General features: G+C 41.7%; 2 protein-coding genes across 2 annotated transcripts in view; both read right to left on the reverse strand.

Annotated features, from left to right (window-relative positions):
* nhej1 (nonhomologous end-joining factor 1) overlaps positions 1-9,504 on the reverse strand; it is a 35,864-nt gene extending 26,360 nt beyond the window's left edge. Inside the window, exons 1-6 of the mRNA XM_080422660.1 lie at positions 9,439-9,504; positions 9,291-9,349; positions 6,464-6,671; positions 4,267-4,518; positions 2,047-2,185; positions 1,518-1,576 (exon numbers count right to left, since the gene is read on the reverse strand). Coding sequence (XP_080278786.1) covers positions 1,518-1,576; positions 2,047-2,185; positions 4,267-4,518; positions 6,464-6,652 — 639 coding nt within the window. The 5' untranslated portion in view covers positions 6,653-6,671; positions 9,291-9,349; positions 9,439-9,504. The remainder of the gene's footprint in view (positions 1-1,517; positions 1,577-2,046; positions 2,186-4,266; positions 4,519-6,463; positions 6,672-9,290; positions 9,350-9,438) is intronic.
* Positions 9,505-10,607: 1,103 nt separating this feature from the next.
* On the reverse strand, positions 10,608-19,436 carry LOC308080704 (uncharacterized protein). The gene is made up of 4 exons (XM_080422651.1): positions 18,160-19,436; positions 16,987-17,301; positions 15,596-15,874; positions 10,608-14,470 (listed from the first exon to the last, which is right to left on the reverse strand). Exons 1-4 carry the CDS (start codon positions 18,549-18,551, stop codon positions 14,167-14,169), a joined length of 1,290 nt encoding a protein of 429 aa, XP_080278777.1. The 5' UTR covers positions 18,552-19,436; the 3' UTR covers positions 10,608-14,166.
* Between the last annotated feature and the right edge of the window lie 1,732 nt (positions 19,437-21,168).

Below are 21,168 nucleotides of genomic sequence, written 5' to 3' on the forward strand. Positions count from 1 at the left end.
TTCATGTCAAGGACCCCCAAAATATATATGTATTTGGCCGCGGACCCCAATCTCAAAATATTTTGTTCCAGGGACCCCCCCAGAAGCAAAGATTTGAGTTACAAATGTTCGCTTGAAAAAAAATACGATTCAAAGATTTGCACACATTTTTACGATTTCTCAAAAATAGCAGATCTACAAGCTCGTAGCGCGGCACTCGGTGCCGCGCTACGAGATTGTAGATCTGCTATTTTTCAATAGCCAAAAGTGTAAAATAATGTTTTTTAGGTCTTAATGTGTTAACAAACACGCTGGCTCACTAGTGTGACAAAGTGAGCATAGAGTTACAGCCACACAAACGTGTGTGTGGTTGTGGGGGGTCGTGTTGTGTTGTGGTGTCTGTTGTGTTGCGCTATGACACACTGAGCCAATGTGACACAAACATTATCATGTGTGTGTGTGTGTGTGTTGTGTGGATGCTTAGGGGGTTCTTGCAGTGGTGTGTTCTACCGTGGTACGCTGTATACGCCGTATGGCCTGAAGATTTTTCTTCGGCGCCACCGTATACATTCAAAAACAGTTTGAAACGGCGTATCTGATACGTTGATACGCATCTGATACGATGCACCCAGGAGTGGCTGGGCTGGGGGGGGGGCGCAGCAATACAAACAGCAAGAATGTGGTCTGACCGTCTGACTAGTCTAACTCTGAGTTGATGGCTTATCTTGTGTGTGGCTATTGTTATTGAGGTGATAATTAATGGCAGCTGGCGTCGGAATTCACACATTAACTCAACGACCTGCCATTCACTTCATTGAACGTAGGTCACTGAATTGAGTACTTCATTAGTATTCAAATTGCGCGTCATAGCATAGCACAGCAAAATCTTGAATCTTCAATACAGTTTGTGTCTTCAATGCCAAGTTAATACTATTCTGTAATAGATACAGGAATGCTCGCTGTTAACACTGCTATTATATCTGATAAGCCTAACCAGCATTTATTTATAACAATCCTTGCACTATTCTATGGTAATAACTTTGCATTGAAAATGCATCTAAGGCTAAAAGCAGCTCCGAAGTGGTTGAGTTACAGGGTGATTAACATTAGAAACAGTAGAAAATCAGTACAAAGCATATTGTACTCGGTGTTACTGTGAAACTGGGCCTGAGTGGGCCTGGCCGAGTTTGTGCGGGGCAGAAACGCGCGCGAAGCGCGCACCATTTTTTTTACATTAGGAACTAGAGAGGGAATAGTTATAGTATACCCTCCAACAAAATCTAGAACAAACCACTAGGTTCTTGGGATGTTATCGTCGCTCTTGGGCAGAAACCTTGAAACCTCCATATTTCATCTTTTTATGATTTAGAACAGAGGTTATTTTTTTTTCCATTTCCTGAACATTTTGAACATACAAGGTCTCCACCCAACAGCGACGATTATGTCTGTGTGTGTTTGTACGTACAGGGTGGAGCCGGAGGAGGAGGAACAGAACAGGAGGATGCCCAGAGACAGATATAGGTGTCAAGACTGCTCACCTGTGTAATGAAGTTCTCTCTGTGGGCTTGCTCGTCAAAAACCTCCGTCTGCAGGCGTTCTGGGTGCAACAGAGAGACAGAGAGACACACCAATTAGCACTCAAACAATGTCATTTGGCAATTAGCATGACTGACAACAATAAATCTACCCACCAATAAATCTGCCACCTTCTGACAACCTGGGGGTATATTTATATGCAGCACAGAGCCTATTTAGGAAATGCAAGGTTGCCACGGCAACGGCCAGTTTACAGTAGGCTGTCAACGATTACACATTTAAGTTGACAATTAATTGTCCCTCAAATAATTGCGATTAACGATTTAATTGTGTGTTTGGCCATTGAACGTTGGAACATTATGAAGCCTTTGAGGCTTCGTAATAAAAGAAATTGCATAGGGCAGATATGACAAATAACTGAAATATGCAACGAAATTATTGACATATCTAGCAATTTTATGCATGTAAAAACAGCAGAAATAGCTGCTCTAACAAGCTTACTGGTGTGTGTGTGTGTGCGTGCGCATGTACCTCTAGTGAGTGTAGCTCCGTTCTCCTTGTAGTCCTGGATCTCAGCATCTTTCCTCAGCAGCAAGTCGGCCATGTGCTCCACCTGCCCCTGCAGTAGCCTGCTCATCAACAGCAGGGGGCGCACCAGCTGGCTACACACCTGGGAAAGCACACCATTTGGACTCACTTCGTGGCCGTGCCATGGGAAGTTGTAATAGTGGCTGGTCGTCCAGTGGTGTAAAGTAACTAAGTACATGTACTCAAGTACTGTACTTAAGTACAATTTTGAGGTATTTTTTACTTTACTAGAGTATTTCTAATTGTCTATCCACGGGAATTTACTGGAGCAAAAATCCTGTGTGGGAAACATCCTGCGGGGGGACCGGAAGTAGGAAATAGCGGCTCAGTGTGTTTACATTTGCCAGCAGAACGTAGCTGTACTGCGAACGGGCCTTTTGCATGTAGTTGAAGGCTTGAAGCGCAAGGGGGCGGGGGGCGGGGGGGGAGAGAGTCAGCGCACTGAAGTCAAGGCACAGACTACTGTGTTGTTGACGGACGGCGGACAACGGATGCACGCTTATGAGAAACAACACAAATAAAACCTGGCAAAACAGTTGCGTGCATTAGCGCAAGATGAGGATAAATGAAACATTCAGTCTAAATGTCCAGCAACTACTACCAATACTTTTGTATTTGAAACCTTACATTTCTCTAAATATTATAAACTCTTAGGACAGCCTAATACAAATATAATTTATGAAAAGGCTACTATAGGCTACAGTGAAGTCGGACTGAATGACTGAAACGTTTTTTTTATTTTTTAACTCTCTTGGTGATTATCTGGCACAGTAGTTGTGGATTAGCAAACTGGACATTAATGTTTCCTTTTCGCATGCGAATTACTGGACATTTAGACTGAATGTTTCCTTTACCCTCATCTTGCACTAATGCACGCAACTGTTTTGCCATGTTTTATTTGTGTTGTTTCTCATAATAAGCGTGCATCCGTTGTCTGTCAACAACACAGTAGTCTGTAGTGTGCCTTGACTTCAGTGCGCTGACTCTCTCCCCATGCACCGCCCCCCGCCCCCTTGCGCTTCAACTACATGCAAAAGGCCCGTTCGCCAGCTGCGAACGAGCTACGTTCTGCTGGCAAATGTAAACACACTGAGCCGCTATTTCCTACTTCCGGTCCCCCCGCAGGATGTTTCCCACACAGGATTTTTGCTCCAGTAAATTCCCGCGGAAACAGGTGGATACTTGTACTTCTACTCCACTACACCTCAGAGGCAAATATTGTACTTTTACTCCACTACAATTATTTGAAAACTTCAGTTACTAGTTACTTTGCAGATACAAATTATTACATTATAAAACATACATTAACCACTTTAGCCCTATTTTATACCTAGGCTATTTGAAAATAGCCGATCTATATTGGCCAAATACATTTATCATTTTGGGGGTCCTTGACATGAAAAAGTTTGAGAACTACTGATATAGAAACATAAGTTTTTTTCAGAATACTGTTGAGATTTAGAAGACATTATTTTGTAGATTCGGACTTCAGGTCTTAACACATACAGTGCCAAGATCGCGTCCACACGTTCTTTCAAATCCATCGCTTGAGTGCCAGGATTCCTAAGAACGAGTTGACACGTTCTTTTGAATTTTCATTGTTTAATCTGTGATCGCACGGCTGTGTTTATTTCTCATCAACACTTTCGTTTTCCACTTACGTCACACTCACCCGGAGCCGGATGTAAAAAAGAAATGTCATTTCCGGGTCACGCTGTTTTTCTCCGGTGATTTTCGGCCAGAATAAGGAAAAACACGGTTTTTCACACGGTATTAAAGACAAACGGACAGCTCAACTTCTATTTTCTTTGGTCCGGGTGACTAACAGTCATCGTCGTAGTGTATCACGTCGTTTTCAGGCCGATCAGCGGGCCGGGAATTGTCGAAAACGTCACATCCTTTGAATGACCGGATATGACGTGGGCCTGTTTGGGAGGGGGCGAGCGAGGTGATCAATGTCTGGATGTGCTGCTCTCTACTGGTGGAACAATCGTAGGTGCTTGACAACACAATCAGAGAATGTATTTGAATGAAAAATTACAAAACAAAAAAATTAAAAAACACGCAAATTGCTGGCACAGGGGTGAGTACATTATGAATAAACTCTGGCAGCCAATGTGTTAAAAGGGTTAAAGTGTTATCGTCATTAGACACGGACCGTACCATTGTCACGGGGGCGGAGGTGCATCGGAACTCCCAGTAGAACGGCAGCCCCGCCAGCTCGCTCTTCAGCTTGACGTCCAGGTGCCTGCCCGCCTGGCGCACCAGAGACACGTGGGCCGCGCCGGCCGCGCCCTCCTCCTCCTCCTTCTCCTCCGCTGTGTGCCCACCGCCTCCCGTCAGGCAGGGCAGCGCCACGTCGCGCAGGTGGGAGAAGAAGGCTTTCACTGGGGCGCGCAGGCGCTTGTTCAGCTCCTGGATGAGAAGATAGTGGGTGGTGGGGAAAAAAAGTTCATTTCAGTGAACGGACGATTTCGTTCACGTTCACGGCAACGATTCGTTCGAATGATTCGATCGCGCTCTCGTTCAGTAGCGCCATTTTCTAGCGTTCAAAATGTACTCGAGTAAAAGTACAAAAGTATTGGCATCAAAATATACTTAAAGTACCAAAAGTGAGAGATCGATTTGCGCCAAGTACTTTTTGTGAAGCTCAAGGATCACTATTTTTGTTTTTCTGCCAACATTTTGGATTGATTGGTAGGTGCTCATAGCCTGGTAAACCCTCCCTCCGGAAATCTCATTTCTATTTGATTCCATTGTTTCTGTGGGCAGTTTTCTCCGCTATTTTAGAACTTCAAAAAGCTCTCAAACTTCTTTTTTGAGGCATGGAATTTACTTATAAGATATCGTTTGGATAGAATTTAGTTGTTTAACTTCATATATGTGGTCAATTAATCATGACAGAGCCTATTTAAAAATAAAAATTCAGAGAACCGGCAGGGGCGGGCAGTGAGACGCATGTATCCGAATAAGGCAACCTATTTTGGGCATGGCCATCTCAAAGGTCCTGTTGCGTCACATTAGTCGCGGAGGTGGTAAAAATGCACTGCAATTGGCTGAAGGGGAAAAACGATCATTGGCTGAAGGGGTTGTCAGTCAACGGTATTACTCCCGCCCAACTCCAGCCCAAAGCCACTATTGCAGAATGGGCAATCAGGCCAGACTTGAATAGGAGAATAGGAGAATTTTTGACAGCTGCTGAAAGTTGGGGTACCCACCATTTCCCTGCATTTCCATGCAGGGAAAAAAAATCTAATTTTAATTCTGTTTTAAGTAGCATGTGAGGGGTCAAACTAGGGTGTTTTTATGATTCTGAATCCATTGCAAGCATTTGTTTTGCACCAAAACCACTCCTTGGGCTAAAAACAGCCCAATCTCAATGGGCTTTTTACACAAAAAGTATACCTGGACAAGGATGGCTATGGCCGTTTTTAGCCCATGGTGGGTACCCCAACTTTCAGCAGCTGTCAAAAATTCTCCTAGGGAAACTGAATTTCAGTCTTTGTGAGATGTGTTACTAGACACCTTTACAAACACATTGGTGAAGATTTTTTTTGGTAAGGAATTTATTCCAAGATTGGAAATCTTTCTGCTAATATCCCCTGACTAAAAGTGAAAAAACACCAGCAGTGAATGACACCTCCTTTCTATGGGAAATTGCATTTACCTCCCCTTGTGGTCTCCTGATAGATAGTTTCTCAGGCTAGTTTTGAGAGAAACCAGTGATTCACATTTGTTTAATGGATGGTGTCAGGGGGCATTCCACATTTTGGTGGCAGTAGCAGTAGAACGAGCATTTTCCCATGTTTGTTCTATATTTGGGTGTTGCCAGATCCTTTAGTGTTGTGGCTGTGGGTGTCACACACTTTGGAGAAGTAGTTAGTCACGTATGTATTGAGGCCGAGGGCACTGCCCCCCCTTTGACTATCTTAACCCATTAAGACCTGGAACGCATCTGTGTCATTTTATAGATTTCTTTGGCTATTCAAAAAAAATAGCAGATATACAAGCTCTGTTTTTTGGAACATTGTGAAAATGTGTGCAAATCTTTGAATATATATATATACATTTTTAACTCAAATCTTTGCTTCTGGTGGTCCCTGGAACAAAATCTGCAAAGTAACTAGTAACTAAAGTTTTCAAATAATCGTAGTGGAGTAAAAGTACAATATTGGCCTCTGAGATGTAGTGGAGTAGAAGTAAAAGTACTGACAATTGGAAATACTCCAGTAAAGTAAAAGTACCTCAAAATTGTACTTAAGTACAGTACTTAAGTAAATGTACTTAGTTACTTTACACCACTGAGGTCTAAAAAGTAAAAAAAAAAAGACTACTTCTTCCAACCACTTGGGTGCAGTACCTGTGCTCTCCTCTGGATGGCCGCGGCGTCCATCCTCTCCTCCCAGACACAGGTCATGTCGGTCAGGAGGACGTGGTAGGCGGTGTCCCCGAAACGAGCCTTGGCCAGGAGCTGCTGGCCGCCGATGACCACGGGGTTCCAGGGACAGTGCAGGAGATCCTCTGCTTCCAGGGCGTCGCTGTTCTCCATCACGGGGCTGTGCGAGAGGCTGGAAAACAAATAGATGCAGTTATTGTTATACCAGGTTCAGAAATAGAGAGGCCAAGGACCCCCTAGCTGAGAGAGAGATGAAGCAGGGACCCCCTACTCTATATTGTATAAAATTGTGTTTCAGATTAAAGTTTTTTTTTACTTAGTCTTCACAAGTTCTCAAAAAGAAAATCTTTTGAAAATAGCAGATCTACAAGCTCACAATGCGACGCATTGTGAGCTTGTAGATCGGCTATTTTCAAATGGTCAAAATTATGTTTTGTAATAATAATCAAAAATAATTGTAGTGGAGTAAAAGTACAATATTAGTCTTTGAGATGTAGTGGAGTAGAAGTAAAAGTCCTGAAATTTGGAAATACTCCAGTAAAGCAAAACTGTACTTAAGTACAGGATTTGAGTAAATGTACTTTACACCACTGGTTAAAACAGATGCGTGTCCCGGCCCCCGGGCCTGGGGGGTGGGGGGGGGTGCATTCCTTGGAGGTGAGTGATTTAAAATCAACGCGTGATGATAAAAAAAAGAAAATGACACACCCCGTGCCGTTGGGCGTGGGTGTTAATTGGCACCCACTTCCAGAGAACAACCATAAAAAAAAACATGCACCGTGCGTTCAGACTGGGCCCGATTTGACCCACAGTTGGGCCCAGACTGATTATAGAGACGACACGAGACAGACAAACACATTGTTTATAACCTGGACGCTTTGAACCCATTAAGACCTGGAACGCATCTGTGTCATTTTTAGATTTCTTTGGCTTTTCAAAAATAGCAGATATACTATTAAATAGCTTGTAGATCTGCTATTTTAGAAACATCGTGAAAATGTTGATGCCAATCTTTGAATACATTTTTTTTTTTAATACTCAAATCTCTGCTTCTGGGGGGGTCCCTGGAAAACCATATTTTGAGATGGGGGTCCGCGGCCAAATACATCCTTGACATGAAAACCACTGATATTATAGCAACAACAAGTTTTTTCTTCAAATTTTTCTCGACAAGCTCACAACGCGAGGCGCTGCGAGCTTGTAGATCGGCTATTTTCGGCTAATGTTTCCCTCAGAAAAGGAATTCTAGGGTTCAAGTGGTTAATGTAAAAAAAACGAAATCCTATCACACAAAGATTTGGCGGACCCCCTATAGTAGCTCTGAGGACCCCCTAGGGGTCCCGGACCCCCTGTTGAAGACCCCTGATTTAGAAGATTTGTAGGATCACCTCCTCAGGTCTTAATGGTTTAAAAGAAATGCATGGAATGTTTCACAGGCTAGTTGACTCACTGCAATTTGAAAACTGGCACTTTATGGCTCCATTTCACCGCATTATATAGGGCATAGCAGTGGCTGCCATTGTGTGGTTCCACAAATCGAAAGCCCATTCATTTCTTTTCCCCATAGAGATTTCCGAAAAACATTTATATCGTTTTTCTAAGCCTGGAACCAAGCCATCCAGGGGCTCCTGGTGAATCATGACAATAAAACATTTGGTTATGTGAGGAGAAAAATAAAGGAACACACAACTGTCATCTGTCATTTTTTCTTCTTCATAGAATCAAATGTTTTATGGGTCATGCTGCCTGGATGGCTTGATTCCAGGCTTAAAATAATCAGTGGTGGAAAAAGTACTCAAATTCTTTACTTAAGTAAAAGTACCAATACTGCAATATAAAAATACTCTGTTACAAGTAAGAGTCCAGAATTAAAAACTTACTTGAGTAAAAGCACAAAAGTATTGGTATATCAAAATGTACTTAAAGTACCAAAAGTAAAAGTACTAAATATTTGAAAATAGCAGATCTACAAGCTCACAACGCGTCGCGATGCGACGCGTTGTGAGCTTGTAGATCGGCTATTTTTAAATAGCCTATGTATAAAATAGGTTTAAAGTGGTTAATGTATGTTTCATTATATCCTCATTTATATCTGCAAAGTAACTAGTAACTTAAGTTTTCAAATAAATGTAGTGGAGTAAATAAAGTACAATATTTGCCTCTGAGATGTAGTGGAGTAGAAGTAAAAAGTATTGGAAAGTGGAAATACTCAAGTAAAGTACAAATACCTCAAAATAGTAGTGCCTGGATGGCTTGATTCCAGGCTTAAAATAATTAATATTTTTATTAATAATATGTATTAATATTTATAATTAATATGTATTCATATTTTATTCTACAGAGTACCTACAGAGTGGCTGCAATTCGAAACTGGCCCCTGTAAAAGTCAAAGCCTAGCCCCCCCCCCCCCCTGTACTGTACATATTTTTAGTTTTTCGTATTTTTAAACTGTTTTTATGATGTTCTGCAGTGATATCTGTCTGTCATTTAATGTCACTATGAATTGAGTACAAAGGACCGCAATGGAAACAAGCCATATGCTTTCTTGGGGTTTTCTGCAAACTTCTAATAAAGTATTCAATCAATCAAAGTATCAATATTTTTCGTAAATCTCTATGGGGAAAATGTATGGGCTTTCAATCCAGCGGTTGGTTGGTGGTGTTGTGCCCCGTTCTGTGGTGTCGCGCGCCGAAAATAGCAGATCTGCAAGCTCACAACGTGAGCTTGCAGATCGCGCGAGATTGCAGATCGTGTGAGATTGCAGATCGCGCGAGCTCCTGTTGTAACTTACCAAAAGTGTTCAGTGGATTTGTTATGATGGCTTCAGTGGAATTAAACAGCCCAGTGACTCTGTTGAACAAGATTATTACGGAACTATAATGATTATTATTAATGTCTACGGAAATATGTAGCAAAAACATCAAACAAAATGTTCCAACCATAGAGTTATAATGTAACGTGTGTTCCAGTTTCATAGAAAGGTGGGCGTTCCTCTCATAGAGTTGGCTCCTCCTCTTCCTTTGTTGTCCTCCTCGGGTGCGGTCGGGTTAAGCTTCCGACGGGGAATTAGAGACCACTTCGAAGGTTCCGCTTGAAAACTCTCCTCATTCACTCGCACATAATATTAAAGGAGAATTCCGGACAAATTAAGTGTTATCTTTGATGTCTCGTTACTCACCTACCGATGTGAAAAGTAGCGTTCTTTTTTTTCATATATTCCCCTGTCGTCATTTTTTAAACACCCTCCGTTGTTATAATGGGAGCGTGAGGGTTAGTGAAATTCGTCTATTATAACCGACGCAAAGTTGTTTTTTTCACTACTAGTATTCATAGTAGAGTCTCATGATAGTCAAACATGCGTTGAAACTATCTGCGAGGCTGCCGTCAATGGCGAACGATTTAACACTGGTTGCTTGTTTCTTCCAGAACCTGGCAACTCGTGTTGCCAGATTCTGGAAACAAGCAACCAGTGTTAAATCGTTCGCCATTAACGGCAGGCTCGCAGGAATTTTCAGCGCATGTTTGACTATCATGAGACTCTACAATGAATCGTAGTAGAGAAAAAAATAACATTGCGTCGGTTATAATAGACGAACTTCACTAACCCTCACGCTCCCATTATAACAACGGAGGGTGTTTAAAAAATGACGACAGGGGAATATATGAAAAAAAAGAACGCTACTTTTCACATCGGTAGGTGAGTAACGAGACATCAAAGATAACACTTAATTTGTCCGGAATTCTCCTTTAAGAAAATAATCTGAAAATGCTTCGCATAATCTGAGTTTTGAATAAGCACCGATCATATGATATCAGTCTTCACCACTGTGACACTTTATTTAAAAAAAGAGATGAAAAGACTCCACTGACTCCACACAAGCTTATTATTATTTTAACTTTTAGAAGTCTGTGATGTTTAAATATATCAACAGATGGCGCTATAGGTACAGGTGTGTGGATTTAGACTAAGGACACAGCTGATATAGGAATGGATGCAATGAAATGAAATGTTGACAAATTATTGACATCATTTGTCTTTATTTGAGTTAGTTTAACTTCTACATTTTTTATTTGGACATTTGCACAGATATGAGCAAATGACTGGGAGAATTTTTTTACATTGATTTACCTGTTATCTGTATGTCTAGGAAAAAAAGTTGTTCTGCACAGTTTCATAATCTGTAGTATATATTACATAGCCTACATTTTTTGCACCACTAACTAACACAAAGGAAATTAGATTGACTTCAGTGATGGAAGATGTACTCACACGTTTTACTTACAGTAAGTAAAAGTATCAATACTGCAACTCTGTTATAAGTAGAAGTCCAGTATTAAAGATGTACTTGAGTAAAAATACAAAAGTATCTGCATCAAAATATACTTAAAGTACCAAAAGTAAAGGTGCTCATTGTGCCGGATGTCCATTTTTCACAAGTTGAAAATGTATACAAAATCTTGTGAAAATTGCCGATCTACAAGCATTGCGACCTTGAAAATGTCAGAGTACTATAACATCGAAATATTGGACGACTGGGATTTGAACATGGAACCTCTGTGGTGAGAATTTGATCTCTATAGCACTACACCATCTCTCACTGGCTATAGGCAGATGTCTCTCAGTACTCTTGAAGTGTTCTTTTATATGTCAGCCTTCAGTCAGTTAGTAAAGGTGAAAAGCAATGAACCATAGAAGGACTGGGATTTGAACATGGCATCTCCATGCTGAAAGTCTGCTCTTTAGACCACTATACCATCTCTCAGCCTCTCCCATATGTCTCTTTGTACTGTTGAAGCGCTCTTTTGTATGCTAGCCTTCAGTTAGTAAAGTAATGAAAGACTTGAACTTGAAACCTCTGTACTCGGAGTCAGCTCACTAACCCACTAGGGCATCTCTCACTGATTCTGAACACATGTCTCTTGGTAGTGTTGGAGCGCTCTTTTGTATGTTAGCCTTCAGTTAGTAAAGTTGAAGTGTAATGAACAATAGAAAGACTGGGATTCGAACATGGAGTCTCCGTACTGGGAACCGGATCACTAGCTCACTAGGGCATCTCTCAGTGTTTCATAGCATATGTCTCTTAGTACTCTTGGAGCGCTCTTTTGTATATTAGCCTTCAGTTACGTAAAGTTGAAAAGCAATGAACTACAGGAGGACTGGGATTTGAACATGACATTTCTGTGTTGAGAGTCTGATGATTATACCACTAGACCGTCATTCAGTCTCTCTCTGCTAATGTCTTTTGTATTGTTGAAGCGTTGTTTTGTATATTAGTATTGTAAAAGGTGTGAATGGAGTTTCTAGGTGAAAGTGTTTTTTTGAGGTGCCAAAATCTTGACCTCGGTTGCCTCTGCTACAGACAAAAAAGCAAGTCAAAAGCACTAGAAGACACATGGTGAGGGCCCAAAGGTGCGTTGGCGCAGTGGTGTGCTTGATCGGTTGCCTCTGCTACAGACAGTTTGCAGGTTCAAGTCCTATGCCATCAACGTACATGGGGGGACGTCAAAAGGCTCTCAGCACACAAATGCTTGAACTCTTTCCTTTGAAATGTTTTGTAGTTTTTGAGATATTTAACTTTTAAAACGTACATCTGACAACCAGCAAGGACATCTTTCCAACTTTTACCTGGCGCTTTTACCTTTATCTAATCTTTCATTGAAGACCACACAAGTGAACAGCATAAGTTCAAATCACTGTGGTGCAGTGGTTTAGATACAGGGTTTGTAACCACAAGGCTCCCGGTTCAAATCCATCCAGGACATTTCTCCAACTTTTACCTGACTCTGAACCTTCATCTAATCTTTCACTGAATTGCATGCAAGAGACCAGGGAAATAATGAACCATGGTGGTGCAGTGGTTAAGATACAGGCCTTGCACACAGAAGGTCCTGAGTTCAAAACCAGCAAGAACATCTTTCCAACTTTACCTTTACCTTTATCTAATCGTTCAGTGAAGAGCACGCAAGTGAACAGGATAAGTAAGAACCACTGTGGTGCAGTGGTTTGGATACAGGGCTTGCAACCACGAGATTCCATGTTCAAATCCCAGTCGTTCATTGCTTTTCAACTTTACTAACTGAAGGCTGACATATAAACACTTCAAGAATACTAAGAGACATCTGCTCAGTCAGTGAGAGATGGTGTAGTGGGATAGTCATCAGACTCTCAGCACAGAGGTTCCATGTTCCCAAACTCACCTTCTTTAGGTGACAAAAGAACAGGAAAACAAATGATTTATATCCTTTTTTTGATCAAATACAAATGTATTATTACAACTGTGGGTCTTGCAGGGTTAAAGAGAAAGCAGTGTCTTTCTCAGTGTCATTTCTCAACATCTCAATAAACAGAAAATACACTTTGATACCAATTTGATCCAAACAGGATCAGGAGAGAGAATTCATACAGGATCAACAAGTGAAATTGGAAGTCAGACGAAACAAAACAAAAAATGAGCAGACAAAATTGGAACTGCAAGCAACACTAGAAAATGTAAGCTGGTAAATGGGCTCTCCCTTTTGATCGGATGAATATTTTCGGACCCCTATTAACCTATTTAAACCCGAGTCCAATTCTAAAAACGCCTTCTAAAGCCTAAACCAACTTTTCTGAACGTTCTCCTGGATTGAAAGGTATAAAAACGTAGTATAGGTTTAACAGTTTAAATGCGTTGATGAACTAACACTCTATAGCAATGATTACTATCAGAATATAGAGCTATAAACCTACAGCACCTTTAAGTAATGTGTCCTTTTTCAGAGTATGAGACATCTCATAAATTTAACACAACAATTACTGAAAAGCAATAATATTCTTTAATAATGATTCTTGATCATTTATTATTTGTTATATACAGAATGTACTCTTTATTGAGTTTTTGGGTGACTATTAACCACTAAACCCTATATATACACACACGTCGTTGATCGGGGACCCCCAAGGGTCACTTGGCCCCCATCTCATTTCCCTCTACACCTAATTTTATTCGCCGAACATAGCCACTCTACAAGCTCACACCATTGTGAGCTTGTAGAGTGGATCTTTTTTCCAAATGTATGACATGGTTTCTGATGAAACATCAGGAGACCACAAGGAGAGGTAAATGTAATTTCCCCATCTCTTTTGTATTGGATAGTGTTTGCATTTGTTGATGGCATGTATTATTGTGTACATCTTTTTAAGCCATGTTGATGAATTGACTACATAGGACCACAATTGAAACAAGTCCCCTGGACTTCTTTTGTGTCATCCTTGGCTTTTAGCCTCAACCCATTCAAACCGGGGACGCATCTGTGTAACCACTTTTATACTTTGGCTATTCAAAAATAGCAGATCTACAAGCTCATAGCGTGCCGTACTATGAGCTTGTAGATCTTGTAGATTTTTTTTTTATGTGCAAATATTTGTATATTTTTTAAAGGGAACATTTGTAATATATATATATAGCCTATTTGCACAAATCTTCACGATTTTAAAAAAATTGCCAAAGAAATCTAAAAATACATTTCTGACTAATAAAGTATTCAATCAATGCCCAGAATAGTGACGCTGGGGTTCATGTGGGTCAAAGAGCTGTTGGTTTTGGAGAGGGTGAGAGTTAGCTTAAATGCATAGTTCACCCCCACTTTTTTTTCAATCGATTAGTGTTTTTTTGGGGTGAACTATCCCTTTAAAGTTGGTCCTGCCAGGGCACCTGACCAGCGGGGGACACGAAATACTGCGTGAACCGTTCCCTCACGGCCATGGCCTCTCTGCTGGCGTTGTTGCTGCCTAGCCGGTGGCTGTTTTGCATCCCCAGCGACGTCTCCGACGGAATGTCCGGCGTGGCGTCGACATTGTCCCACTGGAGGAAGTTGTGGAGCATGCAGGTGGCTTTCACCACGGTCTCCGCCACCGGAGGCGATATCCCGTGCACCCTCCTGTACAGCTGCCACTGCGACGCCAGCATGCCAAAGGCGTACTCCACCATCCTCCTGGCACGAGAGCAAAAGGTTATCATGGTTAACAAAAACTAACGAAATAACGATAACTAAAATTGAAAAAAACATTTTCGTTAACTAAAATAAACTAAAATAAATAAAAACTAGAAGCAAAAAAGTGGGGTTGGCGAAAGGGCCTACTCTGTGTGGAGTTTGCATGTTCTCCCCGTGTCTCCTAATGGTAGGTAATACCCTCACAAAAACATGTAGTAGCCTAATCCTGGTCGCTATACCGTCTCCCCCATGACAGCCGGGGCGCCTGATGGAGGGGAAAGGAACTGGTTGGAATAATATTAACGTGTTCCTTCCACGCGCTACGTCCTGCCGGGGAAACTCCCGCCTGTCAGGTGACAGGAAGGTCAGTTGGCTCTCGTGCATTGGAGGAGGCATGAGCTCGGCTCTGGGCTCCCTACGCTGGCGGGGGGGGAGTGTAGCGCCCAGGATCACTTAGATAATTGGCACCGGGTGAAAAAGGGTTACAAAATCGTGGGATACAAAAATATATATATACAAAATACAAAAAAAACGATAACTAACTGAAACTGTATTGTGTTTTACAAAACTAACTAAAACGAACTGAAATGTTAGACAGTTAGTTTTATTTTTTGTCAATGTATTGAATTTATTGAAGCTGTAATCTGTAACAGATTTTTTTTGTTTTTAAATGCTATCTTTTCTTGAGTTTTTATTACACAATACTTACTCTGACCATTTTCAATCCTGCACCTGACTTATTTGTTTAAAAAAAACTAAAACTAACACTAAAACGAATAAAAACGAATTAAAACTATTAGCATTATCAAAAATAAAAACGAATAAAAACTAGCAAATCCGCTCTGGGAACTAATTAACCCATTCAATCCGGGAACGCATCTGTCATTTCTTTGGCTATTCAAAAATAGCAGATATACAAGCTCATAGCGCGGCACCGCGCTAAGAGCTTGTAGATCAGCTATTTATTTATTTTCTTTGCCAATTTTTTTATATATTGTTTTTTTTAAATAAAAAAAAATAATCTAAATATTTTGTAGAATCGGAACCGCAGGTCTTAATGAGTTAAAACTACCTGAAAAAAAAACTAAACCAATATGAAAAAAAAAATTCCAAAACTATCATAACCTGGCGTGAGAGAGACGGTTGTTGAACGCCTTCCTCTCGCCGACGTTGTTGCCCGGGTAAGGGCGGAGGAGGTTCTTCTTCAGGGGGAAGGCCTCGTCCGCGATGAACACGTGGGGCAGGGCGCCCAGGTGCTCGGCCCCGGGGAACGGCGCGTCTCCGGGCAGGTCCAGCGTCTCGTGGTGCAAGGCGTTTCCGAAGGGGGAGGAGGTCAGCGTGCCGGTGCCGCCGCCGTCGCTCTTTCTCTCGTAGGCGCCCACCTCGACCACCCTGAAACGGTACCTGTAGGCAGGGTTGCCAGATCTGGTTATTATTATAATTTCCCCGCAAGATTTTATTTGAAAATAGCCGATCTACAAGCTCACAACGCGTCGCATCGCGACGCGTTGTGAGCTTGTAGATCGGCTATTTTCAAATAGCTGATGTATATGTTAAAGTGCTCATGTGGCCCATAGTCGCTTCTTTTGGGCTGGTTTTCCTAGACCTGGTTGCTTGTTTCTCTCACAGAATCTGGCAACACTGCCTGTAGGCCTGTGACCATTATTACATAATCGTCTGATCACAATTATTTGAGATGATCGCAACTATTTGTGCATAATTGTCATAATCGTTTCCGTGTTGAAAAATTAAAATCACAAATGTTTTTATATTCAAAAAAGCTGAAATAGCAGATCTACAAGCTTACAACGTGTCACTTCATGACGCGTTGTAAGCTTGTAGATCAGCAATTTCTGCTATTTTTACATGTGTAAAATTTAAAAACATATTAAATGTGTTAATAATTTCTTTGTATATTTAAGTTATTTGTCATATCTGCCCTGTGCCCTTTTTTATTACGAGGCCTAAAAGGCAAACATTATTTTGTATTTTATTCATATGTTCCAATGTTCAATGGCCAAACACACAATTAAATCGTTAATTGCAATTATTTGAGTGACAATTAGTCGTCAACTTAAAGGACGACTTCAACCATTTTCAACCTATCTTCATATAATAGATCCGCACTGATGCTCCTGATAAAATTGTGTAATCTTTTTCTACTCAGTCTGTGTCTCATAGGAGGGCTGGACACTTCAGAAACCCATCTACCAGTGACATCATCGTTAGGATCGTTTTACTTAGATTTTCATTAACGCGAGAACAATGGCTTCCATTCTAGAACACAAACTTTCCAGGAATAGAAAGCCTGTAGTTTCTATTAGCTTGGATTCCCCCATCGATGTCACTGGTAGACGGGTTTCTGGACTGTCCACAGCCCTCCTCTGAGACACAGACTGAGTAGACAAAAATGGCGCCATATTATCATGAGCATTAGTGAGAACCAATTATATGAAGACAGGTTGAAAATGGGTGAAGTCGCCCTTTAAATTTGTAATCGTGGCAGCCTTGGGTACCTGGCGTCCACGACGGCGAGGAGGAAGATGGAGAACGTGCCCCTGTTGTTGAAATACAAGGGGCCGCTGGGCGGCGGGGCCTCGATGACGATGTGCTTTTTGTCGATGGCGCCGACGCAATTCGGGAAATCCAGGGCGATCTGGAAATCCTGGGCGATCTTCGCCCACTCGGCTTTGCCCGGGATGGGCATGAACTCTGGCAGGAGACAGTCCCAGATGGCCTTGCAGACGCTCCGCACGATGCGCGCCACGGTGCCGTGTGCCACTCGGAATATAAAGGCTATGGAGCGGAAGGAGTCCCCGGTTGCCAGATACCTTAAAAAAAAAAGAAGGAAAACGAAAATACATCAATAAATAATAAATAGCACATTCCTTCACTATATAAGCGCACGGATAAAACAATGTGATTTAACCTTCATTTGTTCCATTGAGATAGAAGTCTCTTTTGCAAGGGAGCCCTGGCCAAGAAAACAATCAACATAAAATACAAACTGAAAGACTAAAAAAAATGCATCATTAAGTACATCAATACAAACTCAAGTAAAACAGCTGCACACCTCAGTTTTTAAGTGTCTTTAGCAAACTTTTAAAATCATCCAAAAGGCTTAAAGGGATACTTCACTTTCGGGCCGGGCCCACATTTAAAAAAAATATTAAAAATAAATGAAAAAAGTTATGGAAAATTCATGGCCCCCTCACGCATTAGTAGGACACTCTAATGCGTGAGGGGGCCATGAATTTTCCATAACTTTTTTCATTTATTTTTAATATTTTTTTTAAAAGCGGGCCCGGCCCTAAAGTGAAGTATCCCTTTAAGTGCTCCAGGAACACGATGGAGCATACAAACAAGCCTGTCTGTCTGTCTGTCTGTCTGTCTGTCTGTCTGTCTGTCTGTGTGATGTGTGTGTCGTGTCAGTGATGGAAGAAGACCCCACATGTTTTAAAAGTAAAAGTATCAATACTGCAATGTGTGTGTGTGTGTGTGTGTGTGTGTGTGTGTGTGTGTGTGTGTGTGTGTGTGTGTGTGTGTGTGCGCGCGTGCGTGTGTCTGTCTGTCACAGACAGTGTGTGTGTGTGTGTGTGTGTGTGTGCGTGCGTGCGTGCGTGCGTGCGTGCGTGCGTGCGTGCGTGCGTGCGTGCGTGCGTGCGTGCGTGTCTCTCTCTCTTTCTCACCACAGACAGATGCAGAGCCTCTCGTGCCCGCTGACCCCCCCCTCCTCCTCCTCCTCCTCCTCCTCCTCCTCCTCTTCCTCCTCCTCCCCTCTACACCGTGTCCGCTGCTCCCTCCTCCTCCTCCTCCTCAGCATCATCTCCGGGCCGAGCCTCCTCAGCAGCTCCTCGAACTGGCCCTTGTTCAGCCTGAAGTAGGCTTTGAAGCGAGCCTCGTCCAGACGCAGCTCCTGCACCAGGTCGTGGTATGACCCGTAGTTCCCCCGTCCTCCTCCTCGTCGGCCCCGGATCCTCTCCTCCTCCTCCTCCTCTTCTTCTTGTGCCTCCAGTGCAGCCAAAACCAGGAGGACTCTTCTCCTCTTGGCCATGGCTCTGGGCCACAGCGACGTGGCCATGTTATCTATTACTTTACTTGTGCAAAAGTATTGCAATATAAGGCAAAACACTGTAGCGTCCCCAGTGGTGGAAAAAGTACTAACATTCTTTACTTACTGTAAGTAAAAGTACTAATACTGCAATATAAAAATACTCTGTTACAAGTAAAAGTCCAGAATAAAAAATGTACTTTGAGTAAAAGTACAAAAGTATTGGCATCAAAATGTACTTAAAGTACCAAAAGTAAAAGTACTAAATATTTTCAAATAGCCGATCTACAAGCTCACAACGCGTTGTGAGCTTGTAGATCGGCTATTTGAAAATAGCCTAGGTATAAAATAGGGCTAAAGTGGTTCATGTATGTTTTATAATGTAATGATTTATATCTGAAAAGTAACTATAGTAACTAAAGTTTTCAAGTAAATGTAGTAGAGTAAAAGTACAATATTTGCCTCTGAGATGTAGTGGAGTAGAAGTAAAAGTATTGGAGATGGGAAATACTCAAGTAAAGTACAAACACCTCAAAATTGTACTTATGTACAGTACTTAAGTAAATGTACTTAGTTTCTTTCCACCACTGAATATAAGGCAAAATACTGTAGCGTCCCCACTCCCCAACACGTACACCACAACCTTCCTCCACTGAGTGAACTGGCTTCTTTGGCGCAGGGGGTTGTTGGCTGGGCTAAAGGGCCGTAGGGCGATGGTTCGACTCCGCCTCAGGGCGCTGCATTTCTCGGCCGTTACAATACACACGAAATTGCTAAAAAAAAAAATGGGCCACTCTAGGCTAGCGCCCTTTCTTCATTAAAAGGCGTGTACGGTCGTGCACAACACGACCTACTGACTGATGCATCTGTTGTTTTTGGCGAGCGACACGACGCATGGCTCCTTCTTTGGGGCAACTTCTCTGACGGGCTGTGGCAGCGGCGTTGCCAGATTCCGTGAGAGAAATAAGCATAAAGCAGTGGTTCTCAAACTTTTTCATGTCAAGGACCCCCAAATTGACATAGATAGGACCCCCATTTGAAAAGATATGCCACGGACCCCCCCCCCCCATAAGAGATTATTTTTTTACAGCTCTAGCAGTCAATTCTCAACCATTTTAATTGAAGGACCCCCAGTTTGGCATGCATAAGGCTACGGACCCCTATTTTATGGCATTTCTATCTCTGGGACAGTGGGACCCCAATTCATATTATAAAATCAATGTTCATTTAACTCTCAGAGTTACAGACCCATAAGGGTCCATTTGGTTCCTAACTATCCTTCATTTAGCTGGGGACCCCCTGGAACTCCCTCAAGGACCCCTGGGGGTCCCCGGACCCCACTTTGAGAACCAATGGTGTAAACTTTACACCATTGAGGTATGGCACCAATCTGTGTCCTCTGTCCTGCCTAATCAGTGCACCAATTGGGTCACAGGTGCACTGATTGGACATAGGACACAAGGTGAGGCGCCATACCGTCTCTTTACCAGCAGCAAGGAGAAAGAAACAGACAGAACCACAAATCAGAGATTCACCACAGAAATGAGACTGCATCATATCTGGTATGTTCATAACAATCTGCAATTACAATAAATACACCTAAAACAGGATTTTTGGACTGGACATCCAACTTGTTTGTTTCTGACTTCGTCTACTGCGTAGGATCACTCCATACTCCATACACCACACAAGTGAAGTAATGTGCATTGAAAGGTGGAAATTGCCATTGCAACTGGTTTAAATAATGATTTGCCCAAATAAACAACTACACTTTAGAAACAAGCCCAAATAAGCAACTACACTTTAGAAACAAGCCCAAATAAGCAAATAAACAACTACACTTTAGAAACAAGCCCAAATAAGCAACTACACTTTAGAAACAAGCCCAAATAAGCAAATAAACAACTACACTTTAGAAACAAGCCCAAATAAACAACTACACTTTAGAAACAAGCCCAAATAAACAACTACACTTTAGAAACAAGCCCACATAAACAACTACACTTTAGAAAGAAGCCCAAAAAAGCAACTACACTTTAGAAACAAGCCCAAATAAGCAACTACACTTTAGAAACAAGCCCAAATAAGCAAATAAACAACTACACTTTAGAAACAAGCCCAAATAAACAACTACACTTTAGAAACAAGCCCAAATAAACAACTACACTTTAGAAACAAGCCCACATAAACAACTACACTTTAGAAACAAGCCAAAATAAGCAACTACACTTTAGAAACAAGCCCAAATAAGCAACTACACTTTAGAAACAAGCCCAAATAAACAACTACACTTTAGAAAGAAGCCCAAAAAAGCAACAACACTTAGGAAACAAGCCCAAATAAGCAAGTACACTTTAGAAACAAGCCCAAATAAGCAAGTACACTTTAGAAACAAGCCCAAATATACAACTACACTTTAGAAACAAGCCCACATAAACAACTACACTTTAGAAACAAGCCAAAATAAGCAACTACACTTTAGAAACAAGCCCACATAAACAACTACACTTTAGAAAGAAGCCCAAAAAAGCAACTACACTTTAGAAACAAGCCCAAATAAGCAACTACACTTTAGAAACAAGCCCAAATAAGCAAATAAACAACTACACTTTAGAAACAAGCCCAAATAAGCAAATAAACAACTACA

The sequence above is a fragment of the Gymnoscopelus braueri genome (assembly GCF_963280865.1).
Source record: "Gymnoscopelus braueri genome assembly, chromosome: 24".
Classification (NCBI taxonomy): domain Eukaryota; kingdom Metazoa; phylum Chordata; class Actinopteri; order Myctophiformes; family Myctophidae; genus Gymnoscopelus; species Gymnoscopelus braueri.

Excerpts from the sequence above, each read along its gene's own strand:
- LOC308080704 (XM_080422651.1), bottom strand. The coding sequence starts at position 18,551 with ATGGCCACGTCGCTGTGGCCCAGAGCCATGGCCAAGAGGAGAAGAGTC. Across the intron at positions 17,302-18,159 it reads AGGCTCTGCATCTGTCTGTG|GTATCTGGCAACCGGGGACT; the intron begins GTGAGAAAGAGA and ends TTTTTTTTTAAG. Across the intron at positions 15,875-16,986 it reads CTCGCCGTCGTGGACGCCAG|GTACCGTTTCAGGGTGGTCG; the intron begins GTACCCAAGGCT and ends CCCTGCCTACAG.